The sequence below is a fragment of the Rattus norvegicus genome, chromosome 5, assembly GCF_021556685.1.
Source record: "Rattus norvegicus strain SHRSP/BbbUtx chromosome 5, alternate assembly SHRSP_T2T, whole genome shotgun sequence".
Taxonomy (NCBI): Eukaryota; Metazoa; Chordata; class Mammalia; order Rodentia; family Muridae; genus Rattus; species Rattus norvegicus.
This window is the reverse complement of record NC_141538.1, coordinates 11,632,191-11,657,960: the sequence shown is the minus strand read 5'-3', so window position 1 is coordinate 11,657,960 and position 25,770 is coordinate 11,632,191. Positions and strand designations below refer to the sequence as shown.

General features: G+C 46.4%; 1 protein-coding gene across 8 annotated transcripts in view; it reads left to right on the top strand.

Annotated features, from left to right (window-relative positions):
• The window catches only part of Sulf1 (sulfatase 1), a 162,076-nt gene that overhangs the window by 132,514 nt on the left and 3,792 nt on the right, over positions 1-25,770 (top strand). For 4 of the 8 annotated variants that reach the window (NM_134378.3, XM_087660226.1, XM_087660225.1 and 1 more), the window contains 9 exon segments: positions 4,316-4,532; positions 6,478-6,730; positions 8,397-8,493; positions 8,974-9,068; positions 9,494-9,559; positions 10,737-10,912; positions 16,353-16,495; positions 16,588-16,711; positions 19,327-19,360. In NM_134378.3, the coding sequence (NP_599205.2) occupies positions 4,316-4,532; positions 6,478-6,730; positions 8,397-8,493; positions 8,974-9,068; positions 9,494-9,559; positions 10,737-10,912; positions 16,353-16,495; positions 16,588-16,711; positions 19,327-19,360 (1,205 nt within the window). 8 annotated transcript variants of the gene reach the window in all.

The window sequence follows — 25,770 nt, the reverse complement described above, 5'->3', positions numbered from 1 at the left end:
GTTTCATTAAAATTCCTGGTATGCTTGCCCTGGGATGCTTCCCTAAGCCTCTAGCTCATTACTCTACATAGCAGGGTCTGTGACTTCTTCAGACAGTCCGTGGGAGAAAAGACAATTGAATTTTTGTCAATAGATATTGCCTTATCCAAATGTATGTATAGATGTATGTATGTCTATAGCTGTGGTGTATAGAAGTTCAAGAGTGTGGTGTGTGTGTGTGTGTGTGTGTGTGTGTGTGTGTGAGAGAGAGAGAGAGAGAGAGAGAGAGAGAGAGAGAGAGAGAGAACATTCAATACATGCAGATATATATGTGTATGTGTGTGTTTGGCTTTGTATGATATATTTTGTCTGATCCAGAAACAGTACCAGACAGTAAAATTCTTCAATTCACTCCTCAGGAAGGAATTCTATTCCTTTTTCACTGGAAATCCATGAGGAATTTGGCTGATGGCAAAATGGGCTAGATTCCAAATCTACGCGGTCACTAGAAATTCTACACTCACCTTTGTGCTCTACAAGAAGCTGCTTGTACCATCAGCTCCTCTCAGTCAGAAAGAAAAACGAAGGCAGAAAGCCTGTAATGTGTTGTGGCTGAGAAACCTTGAGGAAGTTCGTACCACAGTCCTGGGGTTCAGTTGTTACTATCTGACCAGGTGTGGCGGCATACACAGGCAGCCCCAGTTGCAGGAGGCCGAGGCAGGAGGATCACTTCAAAACAGGAGCCGAGACCAACCAAGTCTCGGAAATGATTGCTGTTTGAGCAGAGATGGTGTGAATTGGAATCCCAGACAGACCTTGCCTTTTAGGAATAAACCCAGCCGTGTTTTTCAGTGTCAGATGCTGGAGCATTCCTCTGGCTGGTCCTTGGCTGTGAACAGAGCCACTGCCCACTCCTTCTGCTCCTCCAGGCCTTAGGCATTTGCAAACGCTGGGTGTGGAGACCGTCCAGATGGATTTAAGACAGAAACAGACACACTGAATCACTATCCTCAAATTTTCAAAGTATGAAAAGTTATCTCTTTTGGCTGTACTTACCAATGATAAGAACTCTATATAGTGTGCAGTCATTTCATGGTGAACGTGTCTTTCAGCTTTGGAAAACTTCTTTGTGCTCCCTATTCACGCTCCATGATCCACCCTCAGAGTGCCACCAAGCCCTGCCTACAAATCACTGAACTCTGCTTTACATGTGGAGTTCTGGAGCAGACTCGGTCATCTGTCCACTAACCGAAAAGGCAGGCAAAATGATTCCCTATAAACAGAGCACACATCCTGACCTGCAGACGTGTCCTGCCAGAATCGTTTTTGAACCAATTGCATCTGCACATTTTTAGACACATCCTTCCATGCTTATACATCAAACCCCAAATGTCTGTGTCCTCTTCACAGACTTAAATAGTTCCCTTTTGCTGATTCCCCCAGCAAAGACTCCAGGGGCAACGAGGTCCGTGAAAGGCATTAGAATCGTCTAGGATTCGAATTACAAGTACCAGTATTGTCTAGTCAAAGTTGCCACTCACAGCTTGGTGGCATAGTTGAATTGGGCCTAAACAAATTTATCTCATATTTTTGTTTGTTTGTTTGTTTGAGGCAGAGTCTTACAGTTCAAGCTGCCTCCAGACTTAAAATCCTCCTGCCTCAGCTTCTTGAGTGCTGAGAATACAGGCACCAGCCACCAGACTTGCTGGTTTTGTGTGTGTGTGTGTGTGTGTGTGTGTGTGTGTGTGTGTGTGTCTGTGTGTGTGTCTGTGTCTGTGTGTGTGTCTGTGTCTGTGTGTGTGTCTGTCTGTGTGTGTCTGTCTGTGTGTGTGTCTGTGTCTGTCTGTGTGTGTGTCTGTGTGTGTGTGAGTCTGTGTGTGTGTGAGAGAGTCTGTGTGTGTGTCTGTGTGTGTGAGTCTGTGTGTCTGTGTCTGTGTGTCTGTGTGTCTGTGTCTGTGTGTGTGTGAGAGAGTCTGTGTGTGTGTCTGTGTGTGTGAGTCTGTGTGTCTGTGTCTGTGTGTATGTGTGTCTGTGTCTGTGTGTGTGTGAGAGAGTCTGTGTGTGTGTCTGTGTCTGTGTGTGTATGAGTCTGTGTGTGTGTCTGTGTGTGTGTGTCTGTGTGTGTGTCTGTGTGTGTGTCTGTCTGTGTGTGTGAGAGAGTCTGTGTGTGTGTCTGTGTCTGTGTGTGTGAGTCTGTGTGTGTGTGTCTGTGTGTGTGTGTCTGTGTGTGAGTCTGTGTGTGTGTGTCTGTGTGTGTGAGAGAGTGTGTGTGTGTGTGAGTCTGTGTGTGTGTGAGTCTGTGTGTGTGTGTGTCTGTGTATGTCTGTGTGTGTGTGTCTGTGTGTGTGTGTGTGTGTCTGTGTTGTGGCTCTATGAGTTTGTGTACAACACCTGTGTGCCTGGTGTCTAGAGAGGACAGAGTGTGGGATCCCCTGAGACTGGAGTTCTGTGGTGGATGTGAGCTGCCTGGTCCAGGTGGATGCTGGGAACTGAACTGGATGTTCTAGAAGAGCAGAAAGTGCTCTTAGTCCCTGAGCCCTCCTCCAGCCTCAACTCCATCTTCTGCAACTTGGTCCTCGCATTGCCGTGGCTCGTGTTGCCCTTTCCTGACTTGCTTGGGTCTTGGCTACCATTGCTTCAGCAGCCTGCTCTTCTCTGTGAAGACCTTGAAGGTTCAACGCACTCCAGGCAAAGCCTGAAAAGAGACGAAGCTGACAGGGCTCGAAATAACTACTCGGAAACACCAGAGGTGTGGCGGGCTCACTGGGAACATAGCATGAGTCTAGATCCTGGGGCGTGGGTGTAGAAGGCCCGGTGTGGCTCAAGTATTAAACATGTAGCACAGACATGCAACTTGCCCCATGAAAATGGATGGTTACGCAGAGCCCTTGTCCACAGTGAAGGCTTGTGTGTGATTTACGACCCATTTCACTTATCTGCTGACAGGGCCATCATGTTCCTTGGTCAAACTTTTTTACATCAGAGATCTATGCTTCTGAGACACCTCCTAGTGGTATTGGCTTAGCAGAGGGAGTGGGAGATATGAGATCCTCATAGACGGTACTACAGTGGGAATCCTTTTTACACATGACTTTTTTTGGGTTTTGAGACAGGGTTTCGCTATCTGTTCTGGTTGTTCTGAAACTTACTCTGTAGACTGGTCTGGCGTTGAACTCAGATCCACCGACCTCTACTTCCCAAGAGCTAGGATTAAAGGTGTGTACCACCATTAAAGACGGGACTTATTTTAAGACATCTGAAAGCATGGGTGGCACAAGCAGCATGGATCTTTAGAATGCAAGCATATTGCGCTGGCCTCAACTTAAAAACCTATGCCTTGAAATCCAAATACTATCCCACAGCCTGCATGCCGGAGGGAGAAAAGGATTCATTTAACAGTGCTAGTCCTTATCAGTGCTCACTCTGTTGTCCTGCTAATACAGCTTCAAATGAAGGCTGGATTCTTCCTACTGACCAATGAGTACTTTAGGGCTTGTGAGAGAGAAATGCAAAGACGTTATTGGTGCTTTAGAATGGAGAGGGCCTTCTGAGAGGCCTCCTGGGGTGAAGAGACATTGTTGGAACCAGAACTGTGAACTTGCTGCTTTCCCACAACTCAGTACAAAACAGGAGCTAGGAAGCCCAGTGCGACCCCCCACCCCTACCCCCACCCCCTCCAACCTCCAACCTGCGGGTCGCATTTTTGGGAAGGTGGACTCCGTCTCCCTGGGGTGCACCGCATGCTGTGGGCCGGCAGAGTTTGTAGGAGAAGAAGGAAAATCAAAAGAAAGCCGGATGAGTTTACCAACGTCTGGGGTACCCAGAGCTGGCTCTGCCCAAATGGCCCCAAATTAAATTCCTCTCTGTCTTGCTCCTCTGCCTCTCTGCCCAGGCTCACGTTAGAAACCCAGAGGCAGAGAACAAAGCAGGCAAGTTTGTTTTTCCAGAACAAATGGGGCGGTTCCGGGTCCTGGTGGAAGCAGCGCTGACAGCTGGCTCCGTGTCAGGACACTAAGGGCTTTAACACGGTTCATTCAAGACTGTTTAGTCTGGGGGCCGAGGATCCATTTATCAGCTCCCGTGTCATCAAGGCAGTTCTGATTCCCAGTGATGTCATTGTCATCTGTATGTGCCTGCCACAAACGAAATAGAACTGAGAGCAGGGTCACTTAAAAGCCGTCTCATTTATGCTCCTTAATGGTATTACCAGCGAGGGACAGGACCGGGTGGGTGTGGGGGATGGGGAGGAGAGGGTGGGGGAACAGACAGACGGACACCTAGTTAGTGCTAGGGTGCTTAATAACACCTGGCTCTGGACTGCCAACTGCTCTTACAGAACTGGCAGTGCATCGAGGACACATCCGGCAAGCTTCGAATCCACAAGTGTAAGGGACCCAGCGACCTGCTCACCGTCCGACAGAACGCACGCAACCTCTACTCTCGAGGATTGCAGGACAAAGACAAAGAGTGCCATTGTAGGGAGTCTGGTTATCGCCCGAGCAGAAGCCAGAGAAAGAAAGAAAGGCAGTTCCTGAGGAACCAGGGAACACCAAGTAAGCCGAACCTCTCGACCTCCCACAGCGGCAGGCGGATCCCTTTTCAAGACAAGCTCCCCTACTATACACACACACAAATTAGATGCTATAGGTGCTTGGAGTTCAGGATAAAAGCAAAAATCACTGCTCAAAGTAAGATAGAAAAGATCGGCTAGAAATTCTACTTTGCAAGCATTTTCACTTAGCATAGGATAAAATTACACTTTGTGACGTCACAGGGCCCGGAGCAGCCACACACATGAAAGGGCTTCAGGGGGTATTTCATAGGCCAATGGCGGAGGTTTAGATCCATTTGACTTTACCTTCATGGTGATGTTCTGATATGCCTGCCTTACGTTGCCTTAAAAGTTAAATTTGAGGTATCAGATCGTGTGTGTTTAAACTTAGAGGGAAGACGAGAGCAGTTATTAAATGCATACTGTTCATGTTTTAGACTACACGTATCTTTAAAGGTTGTCACACGGTTGTATCTTGCTGAGTGGCAGTACCAAATTTGTTGAACCCAGTACAGCATATACTTAACTGCCTAAAATTTCTTTAGTAAAAATCCTCGTGTAATTGTGATTGACACATGAGGTTATAGACTTCAGAAAACAGGAGGACCGTCTACTGAAGGATGAGTGTCTGCTGCCACCTAGTGGTAAGCTTTAGAAGTGGCTCAAATCTGTGCCTTTTCTGTGTTAGGAAACAAGTTGAGTTCTGTTTAAACTTGTGTCCAAAAAGTGAACCCAAATCACTTAAGGGAATCAGAGTTCCTTAGAGAAGAATTTTTGTGCTGAACAGAATGGACTTTGGGATCATGAATCCCTTATCTGTAACCACAAATTCTTAAAGTGGTTCATAGCCAGTGCCACAGAATTATAGGATTGTTTTTCCTCCTGGAAGGATATTTCACATTTAAACTAGACAAAATAATCAAAGATAAAATTAATAAGGGACAAGGTCCCCTGATACAAACATCCCACTTAGCAGCAGGAATAGTCTCCCCTGCCAGAAAGTTTTCAAACTGTGTCCTAGAACGGGAGCAGGTTTCCTCCTTTCCTGACGTGATGTCATGCCAGCCACTCCCTCACCTGGAAACCAAGGGGTCCTGTAGGGAGCAGGCTGACAGTCGCTATGCCCCCATCTCCGAGACTCTTCTTCCTGACTCGGGAAGCTGGAGAGACAGGACGAGGAGTGTACCTGACAAAGCCCAGGCCGTAAACAGGGGTCAGAGCGTGCACCCTTACGCAGGACCTAGTGAGCATTAGGCAACATCCCGTAGTCACGGGTGAGTGTTTAAAATGTTACATGGCTGAGGCAGACTATCACAAATTTAATAGTTTTAAAGCGCTGCCCTGTACTTGTGTGAACATGAAGTGTTTAGAGGGGTTGTCTTTTTGAAAAAACAGCTCAAAGCAGTGATGAAGCTGTAAGGTGAGACAGTGACTCCAGGCTCTAGGACCCAGAGCATCCAGGCTCTAGGGAAGGGCTCGCAAAACTCAAGGCTTCAGTTCCCTCACGAAGAGAGGATGACAGAACCAATTCATGTTTCATAGCTCATCCTTTTTTTTTTCCAGTGCAAAGATTACTATGACAATACTTGCATTTCAAGATTATGGATTCAAGATAGATATACGGTATACAAAGGACAACTGAAGCTAAGGAAAAATGACCATTATAAATAGTGACAGGCACTCTGTAGTTCTATGCTATCTGCCTTAGCCATTCATACTGAAACCTAAATGTGGCAGCTTATAGCCTGCTAGCGCCCCTGACAAAGGAAGGGCCTGAGACCAGAGAAGTGTGGCATCTATCACAGGACACAACCAGGACCAAGGTGCCTGATGGCCATGCAGCCTGCACTGCATGTCCCTTTGTAAGATTCCATGGTGACCGGTGATGCTGTTCCCTCCCACCCACATCTGCTCCTCTGTGGTAATGGCCTTCCCTCTCATTCCAGAGTATAAGCCCAGATTTGTGCACACCAGGCAGACTCGGTCCCTGTCGGTTGAATTCGAAGGTGAAATATATGACATAAATCTGGAGGAAGAAGAATTGCAAGTGTTACCGCCAAGGAGCGTTGCTAAGCGCCATGATGAGGGCCACCAGGGCTTCGGAGGCCACCAGGCTGCTGCTGGTGACTTCAGGAATGAGATGCTGGCAGACAGCAACAGTGCTGTGGGGTTACCCACCACTGTCCGGGTGACACACAAGTGAGTCTCCTCTTGGAGTTCGCAGGGTGGAGGGCGCTACGACTTCACACCCTGTACAGTCACCATTGCACTTTGAAAAACAACACAGTATCACTCGGAAATGCAGTGCTCAAAGGCTTGCGTGCACAAGGGGCGCACGAAGGCAAGGAGGAGCTGGAACCCTCAGAGACCTGCACTATTGCAGAGCGATTCTGTCAGATCTCCACTTAGCAAGCATAGGTGGAATTTCCACCCCCAAGTCATTGCCTACAGAAGACTCTGCAAATAGCAGGAAACAATTTTGAGGACTTCTGTGGGGTTCTTCGCTGCACTGTGGTCCTCCTGATTTAGAGCATTACAGAATCAGGCCTCAGAATTGAAGCACACCTTAAAGTAGATCAGTGGATGCCAATGAATCTTCTAGAAAATGATTGTGGACCCAGATTAGACATGTAAGATACAGAACAATCTGACCTGCTTCAGGCAGAAACAGGGGCTTTTGGAAATCGGACAGACAGAAAACAAACACCAATATCATAGGTCAGAACACTCACATGGCTCTTCAGTGCCTCCTCAAACGTATCTACTCTTTTTTTTTAAAGATCTTTTTTATTAGATCTCTATTTTGTCCCCAGTGGTATCAGCATGGGGTGCCATGGAGTGGAGTGAGTGCTCCCAGATCTAGGTTTGTCAGAGTTACATGCCCATACCCACCCCTATGTATCCATTGGGCTGTTATTTTGTTGCAAAGCTTAATGGTGGGAGGAAAAGCAGCTGGGTTTTCAGAACCTTTACCTCGTTTGCAAGAAGCCAAGAGTAGGGGCTGGGAAGTTGGCTCGGAGATTAGGAACACTAGCTACTCTTCTAGAAGAGCCAGGTTTGGTTCCCGGCACCCACGTAGAGGTTCACAACTGTCTGCAACCCATATCAGGGGCGCCAACACCCACATCTGAATTCCACAGATACCACATGTACCTGAGGCACAGACATACATGCAGATAAAACATGCATGCACATAAGTAAAACTTCATAAGCAAGTAAATAAGCCCTGGAATCTGGAGTTGTTCCCAGCACCATTTAAACTAGACATCGTGGAGCAGATCTATGATCCCGGTGCCCAGTGTTCAGCAGGGTCGGAAGTTCAAGTCCTGCCTGAGATACATGAAAAGAAAAAGGTGGAGAATCCAAAGGTCTAGTGCAGCCCAGTGTAAAGCGCTTGTCTAGCCAGAGCCCGGGTTAGAGCCTCAGCCCAGCAAACAGAAGCGAAGCACCAGAGTGTTAGTGCACTCTTTGAGGTTTTTCTTTCTTTAAAGCGAATGATGGACTGATATATTACTTCTGAGATGCCATTTTGAATTTGAAAATCTATATACACATACACACACATGATAACGCACACAAACACGCATGTGCATAAACATGCACATTTTATTTTTCCTGTGTGCACTTGCTGGCACTTTAAAAGCTGGTTTGGGGAGTGGATCCTGTTCAAGGGAGGATGAATGTGAAAAGGTGTGGCAAGGTCCAGCCAGTGGCCAGGACCCATTCTCATTTATCCTTGAGCTCAGTGCTTGTATCTACAGGAAGAGGGTGAAGGGTACTGAGTGGCTCGCTACTCTCTTGTATTTATTTGCTTGTTGATATTTAAGCATAACCCTGTTTCTCTGGGTACTCTTTGATTTTGCAGATGCTTTATTCTTCCAAATGACACAATCCATTGTGAGAGGGAGCTGTACCAGTCGGCCAGAGCGTGGAAGGACCACAAGGCCTACATCGATAAAGAGGTCAGCCTTGGGGCTGGGTAGAGCTTGGCAATTGTAAGCAAGGGGGTTCCATGCCATAACATATACCATAAACATACAGACAAACGGCATGCTATCCACACGGCTGTGTGCTCAGTTCCTTATCCCTCTGTGACTGAAGGGACAGGCCATTTTTGTAATTGCCTAAATACTTAAAAGTCCCCCCAAGAGATTGAATCTTCCTCCAGTGACGTATTGGCAGCCCTACCAAAAGCAAGAGTGGGGAGTGGGAGGATGAATCTGACGTCTTTCGCATGTTTTAAGAAAATTATTTAATTATAAAGAGGTATCTGTTAATGTCTCCGAGGCACACTTGTTGGAATCTAGAAATCTGTTCCGAGACTCGTTGTTCCCAGCTCTTCCAGAAACAGTCATAATTACCGAGTACAGCCAACAAGGTGAAAGGCATTCTGTTAACAAAAGTCCTGATCTTAGAAGGTCGTATGATTATATGTTTTCCAGATTGAAGTTCTACAGGATAAAATTAAGAATTTAAGGGAAGTGAGGGGACACCTAAAGAAAAGGAAGCCTGAGGAGTGTAGCTGTGGTAAGCAGAGGTGAGCATGCTCCCCAGGGCGCCTCCTGACGCAAATGAGCTGGACACAGGAGCTCAGGGCCGCCTGTTTCATTAAGCTGTGTGTGAAGGCACTGCCTTGAGGCATACTGGCCTCACCCACTTAAGTCAAATTAAACATGGCGCCCACTGAAGTAACAGCAAAAGAATAACTTCCTGTCGTGCATGTGAGTGTTTCTGTGAGTGTGTGTGTTGGCGTGTGTGTATTTGTGAGTGAGTGTGCGTGTATGTGTGTGTATATATTTTTGTGTGAGTGTGTGGGTGAGTACATGTGAGTATGTGTGTGAGTGTGTGTGTATGTGTGAGTGTGTGAGTGTTTCTGTGTGTGTGTGTGCATGTGTGATGAACCATTTAATACAATGAGAGGTTACATATATTAGATTCATGTTCTAACCCTCTGACTTGCAGCTATTACAACAAAGAGAAAGGTGTCAAACGACAGGAGAAGCTGAAGAGCCACCTTCACCCCTTCAAGTGAGTGACTTCCTGTTTGTCTGTGTACTGGGCCCGGGGCTGTCCCTGGGGATGGGAGGGATGACTACATTCCACATAGGATGGTCTGTGGTGGGACTTGGCCGAGGGTAACAGACCCCTGACTAAATTAGGGAGTTCAGCAGAATGACTTGTGGTGGTGCTGGCCTCTCAAGATGTAAGGAAGCCCGCGGACATTTAATCAATGGCAAAAGCTGTTTGTGTGAGAAACTTTGTACTTGAACATCCACATTTAAACTCTGTGGAAAAACAGACCCACCTGCCAAGGCTCAGGGAATGGGAAGGAAGGGGAGAGAGTCTGAGGGTGGAGGATGAGGAGAATCCTTTGAACATGACATTGCTGTATGCTCAGGAGGTGATTGTGGGCATAAGATCGAGCCAGCCACAAAACACTGGTGAGGGTGGAGTTCACAGGGCCCACCCTAACCAAGTTGCTGCTGCAGTTGGCGGCTGTGGGAGGTTGGAGAGTCTCTCTTCTTCAGGGCTGCCCACGCTGCAGCACCAGACTCGGTGGGTTATTAAGGAGAAAAGGAAGGATGTGGAGTTGGAAGCAGCATGTGCAAAGGGAGCTCTGGGGTGGGGGGATGGTGTGAAGGGGCATGTAGTGTGGGAGTGGGGTGTAAAGGGGGCAGATGAGGGTGGGGTGGGTGTGGGGGTGTGGAAGGGGCATGAGGGGTGGCTATGATCATATCTCATTGTACATACAAATGGAATCCTCAGAAAATAAATATCTTAAAGAAACATGATAAAAATCTTTATTTTAAAATGTTATCATGTATAATTTGCCAAAGGATATTTGAACGCACACATTGCAAGCCGTCCAGTCCAACCAACCGTTCACTGACTCTGTGGCCGCCTGATGTGTACCGAGCTATCGGGAGAGCACATCGTTTGTCCAAGGGTTGTGGCTGGCAAGATGGCCTGACTCCTGTGACAACCTTTCTTTCGATGCTTTAGGAACAAGTCACGGTTAGGCTTAATGAAGTTCTAGAGAGCTGTCACCGGGCCAGTTCGCCTCCATGACACGGGCTCTGTTTGAAGCCCTCTGTGAGAAGCAGAGGTCACCCGTGCTCATGTGTCAGTGCAAGGCTCAGAACAACAATCCCTCTTCTCATAAAGTACTTTCTGGTCATCAAGAACATTCCTCGTCTTGGTCTAGGGAGGCTGCGGCCCAGGAGGTGGACAGCAAACTGCAGCTGTTCAAGGAGCATCGTCGGAGGAAGAAGGAGAGGAAGGAGAAGAAACGTCAGAGAAAAGGAGAAGAGTGCAGCCTGCCTGGCCTCACCTGCTTCACCCACGACAACAACCACTGGCAGACCGCCCCGTTCTGGAACTGTGAGTCTCCAGGGGTACAGTCACAGGAGTGCAGTGGGAGCACTGTTCTAACGTAGGCTGAGAGCCCCACAGATAAACCAGTGAGTCCAGGAGGACCCAGATGGGAAATGTCGCATTCTGTGCCCCAATTCTGTGCTAGAAGAAAAAATTACTTGTCTTTAGAAACTTGTGGGGGGGAAGGGGGGGTGTTTGTTTCTTTGTTTTGGTTTGGTTTTTTGTTTTGTTTGGGTTTGTTTTCATTTTTGCTCTGATTTTTTAAAAATTTATTTTATGTGTATGAGTAAATGGTAGCTGTCTTCAGACACACCAGAAGAGGGCATTGATCCCATTACAGATGGTTGTGAGCCACCATGTGGTTGCTGGGATTTGAACTCTTAACCACTGAGCCATCTCTCCAGCCCTTTGCACTGATTTTTAAAGATGTGGTCTCTGTCTGTATTCCAAGCTGGCTTCCTTTTTGCAGTCCTTTAGCCTCAGCTTCCCAAATGCTAGGACTACAGTTTTCTGGCTTTTATTCCTAGAAACGTTGGTATTTTTGTTTAAAGATACCAAATCTCTCCTTGAGGTTTCACAGAGGCTTCCTGAGGCAGATTGTGTTAGGTCGGTAGCAATAAATGCCTGGGACACTTCGTTCCAAAAAAGATTGAATTCTGCTTTAATTCTTTCTTTCTTTTTAACTTTTTCTTGTCTCATATATTACATTCTGATTCTCTTCCCCACCCCCATATCTCTCCTTCATCTACCTTTCCCCAGATCCATCTTCTGCTTTAATTCTAATACGGCTATCTTCAAAGGAATAAAAACACAGTAAGGATTCAGTAAGCCCAGGGCCCATGCCCTCCTTATCCTGGTCCCCATTGATGGAAGACCATTGGGTCCACACAAGTGTTCTGTTTTGTTTTGAACAGCACAGGATAGGGACTAGTTGTGCCTTTTGAAAAGAGTTCGTTTGCTTTCCCTGGTCTCTGCATGCTGTTCCTTCCCTAAGCAGTGGAGGAAGCATGTATGCACTAAGCATGTGCACTAAACAGGGCACACCACCCAACTGAAGGCTTACTGGGAGCACAGATAAACCCCCAGCCTTGTGAGGGTCAGTGGAGGGGACCCAGGTAGCTTCTCAAACTGGCCTATGGAGCTTCCCCCAGAGCATTCAGGAGAATATGGAGGGCCAGTCCTGGGCAGCTTGTGCCTCTCAGTCCTGCCACTGTGTGAGTTGTGTCTGTGTTTGCATGTGTGTTCACAATCACAGTGAGGCCAAGTGGGTCTTAGCCACAGCATGCAGCTTTTAATGTGGCTCCTGAAATGGAGTTTGGAAATCTCTGAGGCCTTCTATATTTCAGGGAGGAGGGAGTCTCTCCTTATCACACTTTAATTCTAGTGAGAAGGGGGAAGCAAGCAAGAACACAGTTATACTTTGTTGCTCTGGAGTGAAATTAAGTTTCTGTAGGGACTCTAGAGATAAGGAAGGTGTGTGTGTGTGTGTGTGTGTGTGTGTGTGTGTGTGTGTGAGATCTTCCCACCACTGTGACAAAAATACATGATGTCATCAACCTAAAAGAGCAAAACACTCATTTCTGCCCAGAAATTTAGTTTCTGTTTGGCCAACTATGGACCCTCTTACTTTTGAGCGTGTGGTGAGGTGTCGAGGTAGAAACACATGGTAGAGAGGAATCTATCCACTTCACGGTGCCTCGGAAGCAGAGAGACGAAAGGAAGGCAGAGCCCTACAATCCTCATAGAGCTTACGCACCAGGGACATAAGCCCTCCTCTAGGTCACGCTCAGAAAGGTTTGATGCTTCCCAATAACACTGCTGCGGGGCCTTGAGGGACACTCATCCCGACTGCAGCAATGGGTCTCTCTGAAAGGGTGACAGTTAAGCTGAGAACTACAGTCATAGGAACATCGTCCAAATGGAAGCGATCAGCGTTGCAGCAGCGTGAGCCCGTGAGCAGGGGTCAGAGGTGGGAATGAAGTTGGTGGCGATGTCACGAGGAAGGAAGCCCTGTGATGCACGGGGGACTGGGAAGCCCCTGAGAACAGGGCAGGATGACTTACAGCCTGTCTATTTTAGGAGGTCAGCTGCCATAGGCCTGCCTAAGCCAACGCCCCAGCCACTGCCAAACCTCCTGTGTGGTCTCCCACATCCTCTCCTCATCTCTGCAAACCATCCTTCAGAGTCAGAGTGACCTCCTAATGACATCTTGTTTCCTCTTAAAAAGCAACACACTAGCACAGATAGGAAAGACCCACACAGTATGCTCGGTCCTGTTCTGCCGTTTCCTCCTTCTCAGTTAAAAAATTTAAATTATATTTATATGTGCGTGTGTGTGTGTGTCTGCATGTTTCTGTTGCTCTATGGGTCTGTCTGTCTAAATGTACATATGTATGGGGACAGAATAGGGTGCTGGGTACGTGGGACTGCAGTTAGACCATTCAAGAGACGCCCACTTTTTTACATGGGTGCTGAGATCCAAACTTCTGTCCTTTTTTTATCATGTGCCCACAAGTTACACAAATGAACACATTGACCATATTTAATTAGGCTCTTCTTACATTATTACACTAACTTGATCTGTGTATTATAAAAAACTTAACTCATAATATCAAAGCCATCTTAAGGGTAGTTTTCATTTTAACCTTTGGAGGTCACAAAAAAAAATGTGGTTCCTTTTTATAAGTCTCAGTCCCACAGCCTGTCATACCAGGCACCAAAGGACACAGGGTGTCATAGTTATGTAAGGAAGGTAGACTCGGTCAGCTGCGGATGGACCGGCTGCATCGTAAGCATGCTGAGGCAGTGACGATCTTCAGTGTTTAATACCTTCATTAACTAAACGGTCATTTATTGAAATTAACCGTCAAATTTCTAACACCCTTGAGATTTATCAATTATTTGTGCAGAGCCAAAAGAAGTTATTATACTCAAATGGTTTATGAAGCAAGCTCAAAACCCACTTAGATTGTTGATTTGGTAAATTTCTACATAAGTTAAAAGTGTTCAGCTGCCTGGATTTCAATAGGTAGACATGAACTAATGTTCACATAGAAAGAATATAAATTATGAATGACATACTGAGAGCGCTTTCTATGCACAAAAAAAAAAATCAAACAAACGACAGTATTCCCCATTTCCCAGATAGCCTTTTGTAAAAATGTTTCTGGACTGGAGGAGAGGTGTACATGCAGAACCCAGAACACAGGGGACTTTGGATCAGCATGACCACTGTCTGTGTGCTTTCGTAGCTGACGCATCACTGTCCAGACTCTTCTGGCACTCAGGGGGATCTGAGGCTAGCCTAGGCTCCATGGTCCAAGCCCCTATGCTGGGCAGCCGAAAGCTCAGAGTGCAGATTCACCAGCTGAAACCAGTAAGCCCTGTTGAGGGGGTCGGCACGGGAAGTTGCAGCCCTCGGTGGTGGGTAAAGATCTGGTCTGTTAAACTATTTGAAACTGTGATCCTCTTCTCTGTTGGAAAGATCCGTTGATCCCCTTTTAGCTTGGGGACCAGATCTCGTGTGTCTAATATGGCAAAGGGCAGTAGTCCATCTTGACGTTAACCTCGCTTCCAGCCAGATTCCCTTGCCACCAGTTATCATCTACTTGACGCTGGCCCTTAGGTTTCCCATCTGTCTACATGTGGACATGGGTGCAGTAAGGTGTCTAACAGTCCCCAGAGATCTAAATGAGGTGAGATATGCAAACATCTTACATCAGAAGTCCATCCCATTTACTGTACACGTACCCTAAATGTTTTAAGAAATATTTGCTAAAAAGCACATCATTAACCCCCTACACACACACACTTTTACAAAAAGAACAAATGGCTTGTTTTAAATTTTGATGTATCTTTCTTTGATGTAACTTTCTACAAGCTACCTAGGGAGCCTATGTGCAAAAGATGTTGACAGTCAAATCTCGTTGCATATTAGAATACTGTAGCGAGAGGTCTTGGGGAAATTTAAGAAGTTAAGTGTTTGCCATGTAGATATGAAGACCTGAAATCATGCCCAGGACTCATAAAATGCTAGGCCAGGAAACATGGTTGCAATCTCACTGCTGGCGAGAGGGAAACAGGCAGCTCCCTGGGGCTTGTGGCCCACCAGTGTAGACTGCTTTAGGGAGTTCCAGACCAAAGAGAGATCCTGTTTCAAAAACCTGAAATGACACCGAAAGTTGTCCTCAGTCCTCTCCATGTATACACATGTGTACCTACACACACACACACACACACACACACACAGACACACACACACACACACACACACACTCACACACACACACACTCACACACACACACACAGACACACACACACACACTCACACACACACACACACTCACACACACACACAGACACACACACACACACACTCACACACACACACTCACACACACACACAGACACACACACACTCACACACACACACACTCACACACACACACTCACACACACACACTCACACACTCACACACACACTCACACACACACACACTCACACACACACTCACACACACACACTCACACACACACACTCACACACACACTCACACACACACACACACTCACACACACACACTCACACACACACACACACACACACACGAGAATACATATGTAGAATCTCTTGAGTCATATATGGAAGCAGCATTTGTCCATAAAAAGCTGATATCTGGTAAGCTGAGGCAGGATTAGAGGGTGAAACGTGTAGCCAGAGAAAGGAATGCTGGGAGGTAGTCAGGTGGGAAGGCTTGTCACCCTGACTCTGAGAGGACAGACGAAACTGAGTGGAGGTAACCAGTCACAGGCCACACAGGGAATAGGATAAATGGGCTGTATCAGTTATGAGCTAATCAGGGAACAAGCCCAAGCTCACAGCCCAGGCACTACTAATAAATGCTAAGTCTCAGAGTTGTTATTCGGGAACTGCAGTGAGGGCAGAGAAGATCATGACTACACACACACGCTCACACGCGTGCTTCTGTACACACAAGAGCAGTGCAGTCTTCTGTAATTACAAATGACATTATCTCCAAGTCCATCAAGATGGCTCCACCCCATCTAAGGCTGTCTGTCCCTCCATATGTGCTGTGACCCTGAGTCAGGGCAAAGGCATTCCTTCTGTTGCTTTATGAAACAACCATCTTGTACTCTTCCCCCAATACTCTAGCCACTTGTCCCATTTTAGAGGCCACTGCCTTTGAGAGTTATGGAGGGTCACTTAGTCAGCAGCCTGAGACTTGACCATGTTTCAGCCTGAGTGAGGTTTCAGATTTCACAGGCAGGTTGCGTGAAGGAAAGGCTGTAGTTGTTTTTGACAGACAACCCCAGTACTTAGAAGACAGAAACCAGAAGCTTGTAGAGAAATATTGGCATAGCCAGCCTGTGAAGCCTTTCACTCTCCCCTTTGTGCTTTCTTTTTTTTTTGCTCTTCTCCAACAGTGGGATCTTTCTGTGCATGCACGAGTTCTAACAACAATACCTACTGGTGTTTGCGTACGGTCAATGAGACGCACAATTTTCTCTTCTGTGAGTTTGCTACTGGCTTTCTGGAGTATTTTGACATGAACACAGATCCTTACCAGGTAAGACAATATGTTTCATTCCATGAGGGTGGCTGGGAATGAGATAAGCAGACACGAGCTGAAGTCCTCTGTCCTGTCCTCTTCGTCTACAGCTTACAAACACGGTGCACACGGTAGAACGGGGCATCTTGAATCAGCTACACATACAGCTGATGGAGCTCCGAAGCTGCCAAGGGTATAAACAGTGCAACCCAAGACCCAAGAGCCTTGACGTTGGTAAGAAGAAAAATCCCTTCCATTTAGAGTATCGTTTTGTATTATCAGTATTTCTCCATTTGAAGCATTTCAGGGTATAAGCATATTGTTTAGGCTACTTGGACTGTATGTTATGAGAAACTCTGCAAACAGTTCCAAATGTAATTTGATCTCTAAGTCTCTCCCTCTGGGTACCGTTCCGAGGAACTGAAATTACTGAAAGACTGAGTAAGTGCGTCCCTCCAATGTCTTGCATGTGTCTGTCTGTTCTATCAGAAAGTCTTTATTTTGACAGAAGCATCTGTGGAAAGGTGAGGCTGAGGCTTTCGAGAGTCCTTACCATTGCCCTGAACAGTGGGGACAGCAGAAGCTCTTCTTGTTACAGTCACGTGGTAGACATACAGTGTCCTGCTCCAGCCTGTCATTCGTACCGCCCCACCCTCATCAGCCCCATACCTGGGATGGCTACCTTTTTTGCCGCTGTTTCCAATTTGAAAATAGAAAGTATTTAGGAAGCTCATTAAATTAGAGTCTGAATTGGCTCTGGGAAGATGTCTGGCCCTGTCCTGCTGTGTGTGCCTGATGCCTTTCTCCTTGAGCTTATACAGATGTGGCTCTTTGAACTGCCCATCCAGCCTGTGCCTGGCTAAGGAAAAGAGTCATAGTCTGTATCATTGCTATAAAAATGTAAATGTCAGCTCACCGCAAAAGGGAGAAAGGAAAAGAACTGCAGATGGCCCTGACATCCCTACAGGATGACAAACCGAAGTCACTGGCATTGGAAAACCATTTCCAGGAGCCCCATATTGTTAGTGACAATTCTTACTGTGCATAGCTGAGGCTGACCTCCATCTTACTGTGTATGGCCAATCTCTCAAAGACTATGGGTGTGAGTCCCAAGACCTGGCATACATGCAAGAACCTGCCCTCCCCGTCCCACTCTGGTTTTGATTATGTGCACAGGTCTGAGTCTGTATTTGGGTTTGTGCACATGAGTGCCAGACCAGAAGAGGCCTGGGTTATCATCCCCTAGAGCCAGAGTTACAGGCAACTGCAAGCCACCTGATGTGGTGCAACAAGCCAAATGCTTGTCCCCTGGGAGAGCACTATGCACTCTTAACCGGTGAACCATTTTTTCCCATCCCAGATGAAAACCACATTAATGCAGCCATGTCTCATCCCGTGCTCTGAGGATCCTGGTGTAGAGCCAGTGTCTCATCCTGTGCTCTGAGGATCCTGGTGTAGAGCCTTGTGTACAGCATCCTGTGCTCTGAGGATCCTGGTGTAGAGCCTTGTGTACAGCATCCTGTGCTCTGAGGATCCTGGTGTAGAGCCTTGTGTACAGCATCCCGTCCTCTGAGGATCCTGGTGTAGAGCCTTGTGTACAGCATTCCGTGCTCTGAGGATCCTGGTGTAGAGCCTTGTGTACAGCATCCCGTGCTCTGAGGATCCTGGTGTAGAGCCTTGTGTACAGCATCCCGTGCTCTGAGGATTCTGGTGTAGAGCCTTGTGTACAGCATCCCTAGAGATCAAACCAACAGCCTTTTGGTTATGGCACTTTTTGCTGGTTACTTTTTTTGTTGCTGTGATAAAACACCATGACCAAAAGCCACTCATGGAAAAGTTCGTTTCCATTCACAGTTCCAAGTGGGTAAGAGTCCATCATTGTAGGGAAACGTAGTAGTGAGTGGTAGGCAAGGTGGATGAAGCAGGAAACTGAACCGCACGCAAAAATCAGAGAACAGCATGTGAGGTGAGACTGTAAATGCTCAGAACACCCCCAGCGACACCCCCAAAGCTTCCGTACCTCCCCAGATTGCTTCTCCAAATGGAGACCAAGTGTTGAAACATCTCAATTGACGCGGGAGGGGGCTGTCACAGACTTGAAGGGAGAAACGAGGTTCTTCTCCCAAAAGGATCAACCTGCTCACTGGTCATTCCCACGTCTGTGGGATCCCAGATCAAGCAATGAGAATCCCACGAGGATCACACCTCAATTCCCCATTAACTAACACCTCAGGAAAATCAGCCTGCAAAGTAGGTATTTTGGCCGCTTACTTTGTTCGGTCTAAAGCTTTGGAAATATCGTACTTTTATATTGACCTTTCCCAGAAATCAAAGAAAGAAAACCAGAGATGAATGGGGGGAAAGCCACCTTGTGTAGACCTGGGATCTATGCCAAATATTACACGCTGCTTTCACTCCCAGAAAGAGTGGCTCCTTAAGAGCTCCACTGTGAGAACCTGACAGGATCCTCAATGGGCAAGTGACAGTCCCGGTCAGGCCTTCCTACTGACTGTTCCTACAGGAGATCATTGTTGGCCTGGTTTTTCAAGCACCCCTCTCCCCTCAAATTTAAAATTTACTCAGAATTACATGAACACTTGTCTCTCCGCTTTCTCTTCGTAATCCAATTTTTTTTCTTTTTTACATTTTTTTTTGCCTTAAACCTTTTTATTCTCAGAACTCAGTCTTTCTGAAAATAATAAATAAGACTATCTCCGATGGATTTCAATGCTGCCTGTATTTAACACAGCCTGTTTCTTTCTAGGATTTATTGTATTCGAGGAAACTGCATACTGAAAGTTCTATTAGTTCTAAAGCTAACCAATTCCTCTTGTATTTCCTTATGTCAGGAACTAAAGAAGGAGGAAACTATGACCCACACAGGTATTCACACGTTTTTGGTTTTGTTTTAATTTTCAGCAGCTTTTTTCCCATAATTGCATGATCCATCATTTCAGCTAGTTTGTTTCTTACTAGCTTGCACAGAGCATAGGTCATGGTGCATGTGTGTTCTAACAATGTCCTTCTTCCCACCGAGTCCCTGGTTCATGGCCCATCATTCTGCTGTCAGTAAATGCATCTGCCCCCCACAAGATGCCTCTCTGAGCATGGACTCTCTCTTGTGCATGCCATGCCTGTTTGCTTGTCTGTCAAATGATGCTTTGAAGCAAGGAATGCCATGACCAGAAAGGGGAGGTGGCCTCGGGGACATCCAGGGATTTCCCTTCGTTCTGTTGGGCAGAGAGGCTACATAGGACTAAGTGGGAAATATTTTTTCCATTTAAGAATATTGCTAATACTTTTACAAGGGACAGAGGGAAATTTGAGACCACTCTGAAGTCGAAGTCAGAGGAGAACAAAGAATTTCCTTGTGAACAGTCATTAATCAACTTTGTTGGCAAAAGCAATGGTCATAGGGAGAACTCTGAGGAATGAGGGGGACTGAGAGAGGGTGCCAGGGGTTAGGCACAGGGTGTTCTGGGTCAGATCGGAAGTTTCCAGAAATCACCAGAACAAGTCCAGACACATGAAATCTCATACATAGCCCTCATCTTGAGATCTTTACCCCTTTAACCCTCATCCTTCTCTCCCACATGGAGGAGACCATATACCTAGTAAGTTGCCCACTGATTGTCCAGAAATGTCAGAATGTCACCCAGTGCTGTTTTCCTACCCTGAGCCTCTGCTTCAGGGAATTGACCTGGAATGTGTCGTGTGTGTGTGTGTGTGTGTGTGTGTGTGTGTGTGTGTGTGTGTGTGTGTGTGTGTACTATCTTCACCATCAGTGATGCTTTGGTGTGTCCAAACTCTGATCTCATTTAAGTTGCCACTTCCTACCAAAGCAGTTGAATTACTTGGCACTATCCACACTGATACCTTCTCAGAGAAGCAAAACAATGAAAACAGGAATATGGCAAGGTGTAGGGGCAGATGGAGGATTGAGGAATGGCGGTAAAAAGGCCCCAGTATCCCGGCTTTGTTTTCTTTCTCTCTGCCACCTTTTCTGATACCATTTAGCATCTCTGAAGCAAAGGGCTGCTTCTAAAGGGAAGTGTGGGACATGCTGGCCCCGGAGGTTGGTGGAGGAGCTGAGAGGTGTGATCAGGGTGCCTTTCGATGTCAATATTCTCGTCAAAAGCATAAGCTCTGACTGTGACGCGGTGTGAGGTAAGGATCGGTAGCTCTGGCAGGACGTTTCTTTTTCCCTTCGTGCATGAACATCACTTCCGCTGCCATGCTGTGATGTTCACGCAGAGGACTTGGCCACGTGGCCAAGAGGCCAGTGACTACGGGGCTGCTGAGAAGTTCATGGAGGCTTTATAGTGCAGGTCGGCTGCCTGGTTCTCTTCACTGAATCCTCTAGGCCACAGACTACAGTAAGAGCCACCCTTGGCCTCTGTTCTCTGTCCACAGTGGGCCTGATTCCTCTTCCTGCAGAGCAATAGCTAGTGGGATGGTTGTGGGTGGCATAGCTATTCATCTCCATGGTAATACCAAGCTGCCTACAGTTCTAGTCTAGGCTGTGTGCACGCTGGCTGGGTGTGTGCACGTTTGCTGTGTGACAAACTCCACAGACTGAGAGCATTTGTTAGTAAACAGAATGCAGGATGTAAAGCAACTTGTGTGAATGAAGCAACCTGTGAGAGGGAACAGTGTGTGGTATTCAATCTTAAACATAAGCTAAAATATTTTACAAATATCGTCTGGAAAAGCTGTATTGTGGAAATTCTCCTAGTGGTTTTATGACCTCCTTGTTTCCAAGGTGGGGTGAGACTTATCTGTAACTTAAATCCTTTACATTTATTCTAAAGATTTGCTTTTCAGAACAAAGCCAGCCACATGTTTGCTCTCTAAATAGATGGTCCAATAGAGAAGTCTGGTTCTGTGTGCTGAGAAGTGTCAGAGGCCAGACCAGGACACAGGTGATGAGCATCCACACTGGCCTTGAACTCATTAATCAGTGCCCAGAGGACTACCTTGCATTTACGATCCTCCTATTTCTTCTAAGTGCTAAGATTCTGGGCATACGCCACCATACCCTGTTTATATGATACTAGAGATTGAACCTGGGCGTCTATGTCTGCTAGGCACACACTCCATCAACCAGGATACATCACCCGCCACCCTAATGTCTAGTAATTTTTAATGTTCTGTCTTCATATGATTTAGCATTTGCAGAAAGGCTATTGGAGTAGCTCCAAGACCTTTCACCCTGTTTGCTTCTTGTCTCTCATTTCCTCTTTCTCATACAAACACAGCTTCTCCTTCATTTCTGAGTCATTTTCAGTCATCGAATCCCTCTGTGTAGAAATGTTTTACTATGTACTTCCCAAGAACACTTTTGCACATAACTGTTGTAAACTACCTAACATCAGGCCATCAATATCAGTCAGTGTCTTTCTAATCCACATTCGGCAGCCACATGTTGCCAACTCTTCTAATAAGGTCATGCTTATAGCATTTTGTTTCTGGCCCAGGATTCAATCCAGAATCATACATCATATAAATTGTCACCTTTCTTCAATGTCATCTCTACCAGAACAGTTTCTCAACTTTCCATTGTTGGTCATGACATTCTATAGGCCACCAGCCAGTTGATTAATAAAATGCTTCTCGACTTGAAATGCCTCTCGGCTAGTCCTGAGTTCTCACAACAAGACGAGAGTTGTCTATTTGGAACAGGTCTATTATAAAAACATGCTGTCTGTGCCTAGGGCTATCGTCTCTGGAACCTTGCTTTTTGGCTAATGTGTTGTTTGCCAGGCTAGCCCACTATACAGCATCAGTAATGCAGGTAGCCTCCTAGGTTTTGCTGGCAGTTGTGAGTTTTTGCCTGATTGCTCATTGTGCTTGTCTGGTGTTGGAGTGAGTACGCCATCCCTGAGTCCCACGCCAGCCTTTAGTTATTCATTACTAACGTGATGGCTGCACATGGAGGTTCCCCAGCTCCATCATTTCTCCTGTGTTTCTCAAGTCATGTTCTACCATGAAGAACTCCTTGCCCTCCTCACCTACATAGCCATTTGTGTGAGGACAGAGCAAAGCTTCTCCTTTTTCCTCTAGATATTCTTTTGCTGTTACTAATGAAGTGGCCGTGGATCGGTCACTAGTGTCTCTTTAAGATCTCTCTGTTGTTTTTCTGGAAAGTTTCCCATTGTTCCTGAATACCTCGCTGCTGGATGCCCTAAAATATGTCCAGTGTCGTCTTATATTTTTGACACCCAACATTCAGAAGCAGCCATATCTGGGTACCAGGGTTTTTTGTTTGGGTTCGTTTGTTTGTTTTGTTTTTGAGAGGTCTGGAAAGAAGCCACAGATCTGGACTTGAAATGTTCACAATAGCTACAGAGCTGTCTGGGCATCAGGTCCATTCTTTTACCTGTGAAAAGGTGCCTCCCAAGGGGATTAATTCTTCAGTGTGATTTCACTTTGTCCTTGATCCTAACAAGGCTCTTTTAGGGCGCCCCATTGGGAGATACACTTTGAAACCAAGTTGTATAAACCATCTTTATGCTAAGGAACAGTCAGCGGCTACTTTGTTAGTACTGTTGCCATTCGTGAGAATTGAAATTGTCAAACTCCATCTATGAGATACTCGGACAGTTGTTCTCTGTAGATATACGAGTAAGTTACATTAATAGATCTGCTTTAAAAAAATAGATAATGGAGAAAAATTTATTTAAACTTATCCCCATCTGGCTTACAGAACAATGACACTCGGACTGTGGTTTATTTATGTGCCTTTAGCAATCACTAGGGGGACCCCAATCTGTTTTTCTAACTGCTGAGCTGGCTACTTCTCCAGCTGTGTACCCCCAAAACTTGCTGTCTGACTCCTCCTGGGTTGTTTCTGTTCCAGCAGTCTGGCGTCCTGGGAGAGTATTTCACTTGGGTGCGTGCCGCTGGTTCACATCTTCTCTAAGCTCCTCCTCCTCTCCTCCTTTTTCCCTTCCTTGTCATCCCTACTCTCTACAGACAGCGGGGTAACTGAGAACCTGCCTACCTTAATCCCACCAGTAATTGGCCGTAGCCATTTTTATTTAACCAATAGTTTTTAAATTCAGTCATATAACCAATAGGTTTTTTAAAAAGCTGGCATATGAAGGAATTCGTTTGTCTCAGGACAACTAGACCTTGAAACAGAATTTAGCATTTCAATACACAGACCAAATCCAACAAGACAAACCTTTGATTCCCAGACTAAATTCCTTTGGGCTGCCTTCATGCTTTTCTAACATAGCATGGAGCTCTTTATAGTAGTTATAAGGGGCTCACATTTACCAGCAATGGCTGCCTATCGGCTTCCTTCTGTTGGTGCTAGCACGACTCTTCAAACATGGTTTTAGGCTCTTAGGGTTGCCGTAGCAACTTACTGACGTATCTCTAGCATGCACTTATTCTCTTGAGTTTCTAGAGACAAGACGTCTAACATGACTCTTCCTGGCCTCAGACCAGCGTGTCCATAGGCTTGCATTTATTCAGGGCTTCAGAGACCTCTTTTTCTTTGTCCTCTCTGGTTTAAGTGGCTTCATTTGTTCCTTATCCACTGCCTCATCTTGGAAGCCAGTAACATAATCATCTATTCTTTCTGCCTCCTCTCCTGTGCACTCCAGAGTCCTATCTCCTGCTCTTACTACCCTACCTCCATCTCCTTCCCAAAGGACCCCAGTGGTTATCTTGGCTTTACCTGGTCATTGCGCTGTCGAGACACATGACTTGGCCACACTTGTAAGACTCCTTTTGCTTCCTAAAGAGGCAATCCCAGAGCTTCTGTGGACTTGGATGTGGACATTTCTGAGGGTGAGGGGAGACACTGTTCTGCCTTACTGTACTCTGAGTTATACTTGCTTCATCAAATGTTTTCTCTTCCTTGTGGTTTCCTAGAACAATTTGCAGAGCTCACAGCTATAGGTGGGCAACATCTTCCGGAGAAACCACATGGGCCAGATACTTTCTTACTGAGTGGTTTTCAGTAACGTCTTTGGCAGAAATGGCTCTGTTTCAGCTTTCTATGCCCGCTGGATCAGCTTCAGTTGCTTCCAGAGCAGTTGTTAAGCATTTGCGTGTAAAGGGCTGGATGAAGAGAAGCCTGAGGTGACCTGAGGAATCGCACAGTTGCCCCAGCATCTTTCCCTGCTCAGTCTTCTTTATACAGCTTGAAAGCCGCCCAGTGGGGACCCTCTTTTAGCCTCCCTTGCTGGAGGTGACACTGTGACCAGTTTCTCAGGTCATTGCCTTCTCCCACTGCCTCATACAGCAGCGACATGAACTTCTCAAGCCAATTCCCTGTGGAACCAGGACTCTGAATGTGCGATGCAGTGGACTGTGTCCATTTAATACAATGTATCCATTTAAAAGGTGAAATGGCCGCTGGATGGTATGACGCAAGCCTTTAATCCCAGCTCTCGGGAAGCAGAGGCAGGTGGATCTCTTTGAGTTGGAGGCTGCCTGGACTACAGAGAACCAGTTTCAGGACAGCCAGGGCTGCACAGAGAAACCCTGTCTTGAAAAACGGGATTTTGTTTTGTTCTTGAAATAAAACAAACAAACAAAAAAGAAATCACTGCTTGTCCCCAGAAGCAGAAAGTTTCCCTGGTTTCAATTCTGTAACTCAATAGCATGGTGTTTTCTGTTTCAAACCTTTGATATTTTGAACATTTCGTGTACCTGTAGGGCTAGAAGCTCAGTCCGGAGGGCTCTGCTTCTGTCCAGACCCATGAGACACCTTGATCCCTGTGTGGTCCACCTGCTAGCTGTGTACAAAGCCTTCTTGCCCTGGGGACATCTTCCCCATGACCATCTGGACTCTTACCTCTCTGGTTGTCCTACAGGACAGCTCTTACATGACTGAAGAGTTGTAACTTTAGATTTGGGCCATCTCCAGTGGTCTAACCCTGGCCTTGTCCACTCATGTCATGCACATAGCTCGTGCCTCAAGAGGCACACCTAAAGGTCCAAGTAGTATCCTTGTTTCTGACATCTGAGCTGTCTGGGGTGAAGGGCTTCTTCTGTTACCTGTCCATGAACTTCACCTTGCATCTTCTGTGCTGACTTCTGTACGAAGAGAATTGTTCCCCTCCCCATCTCTGATGCCTGGCAAGGGGTTCATTCCTTCAAATAGTTGCCTTGTTTTCTCCTGGTTTCAAACTGTTTTCCTACAGCCTTGGGGACCTGAAGAAGAGCTGGACTGGCTGTAGGACTCTTGCTACCAACTTGATTTTCTTACTGCAAATGGTTTCACACCCCTACCGAGCATGGCCACACTGTGGGTTTTGCCAGTTAATGGGTCAAGA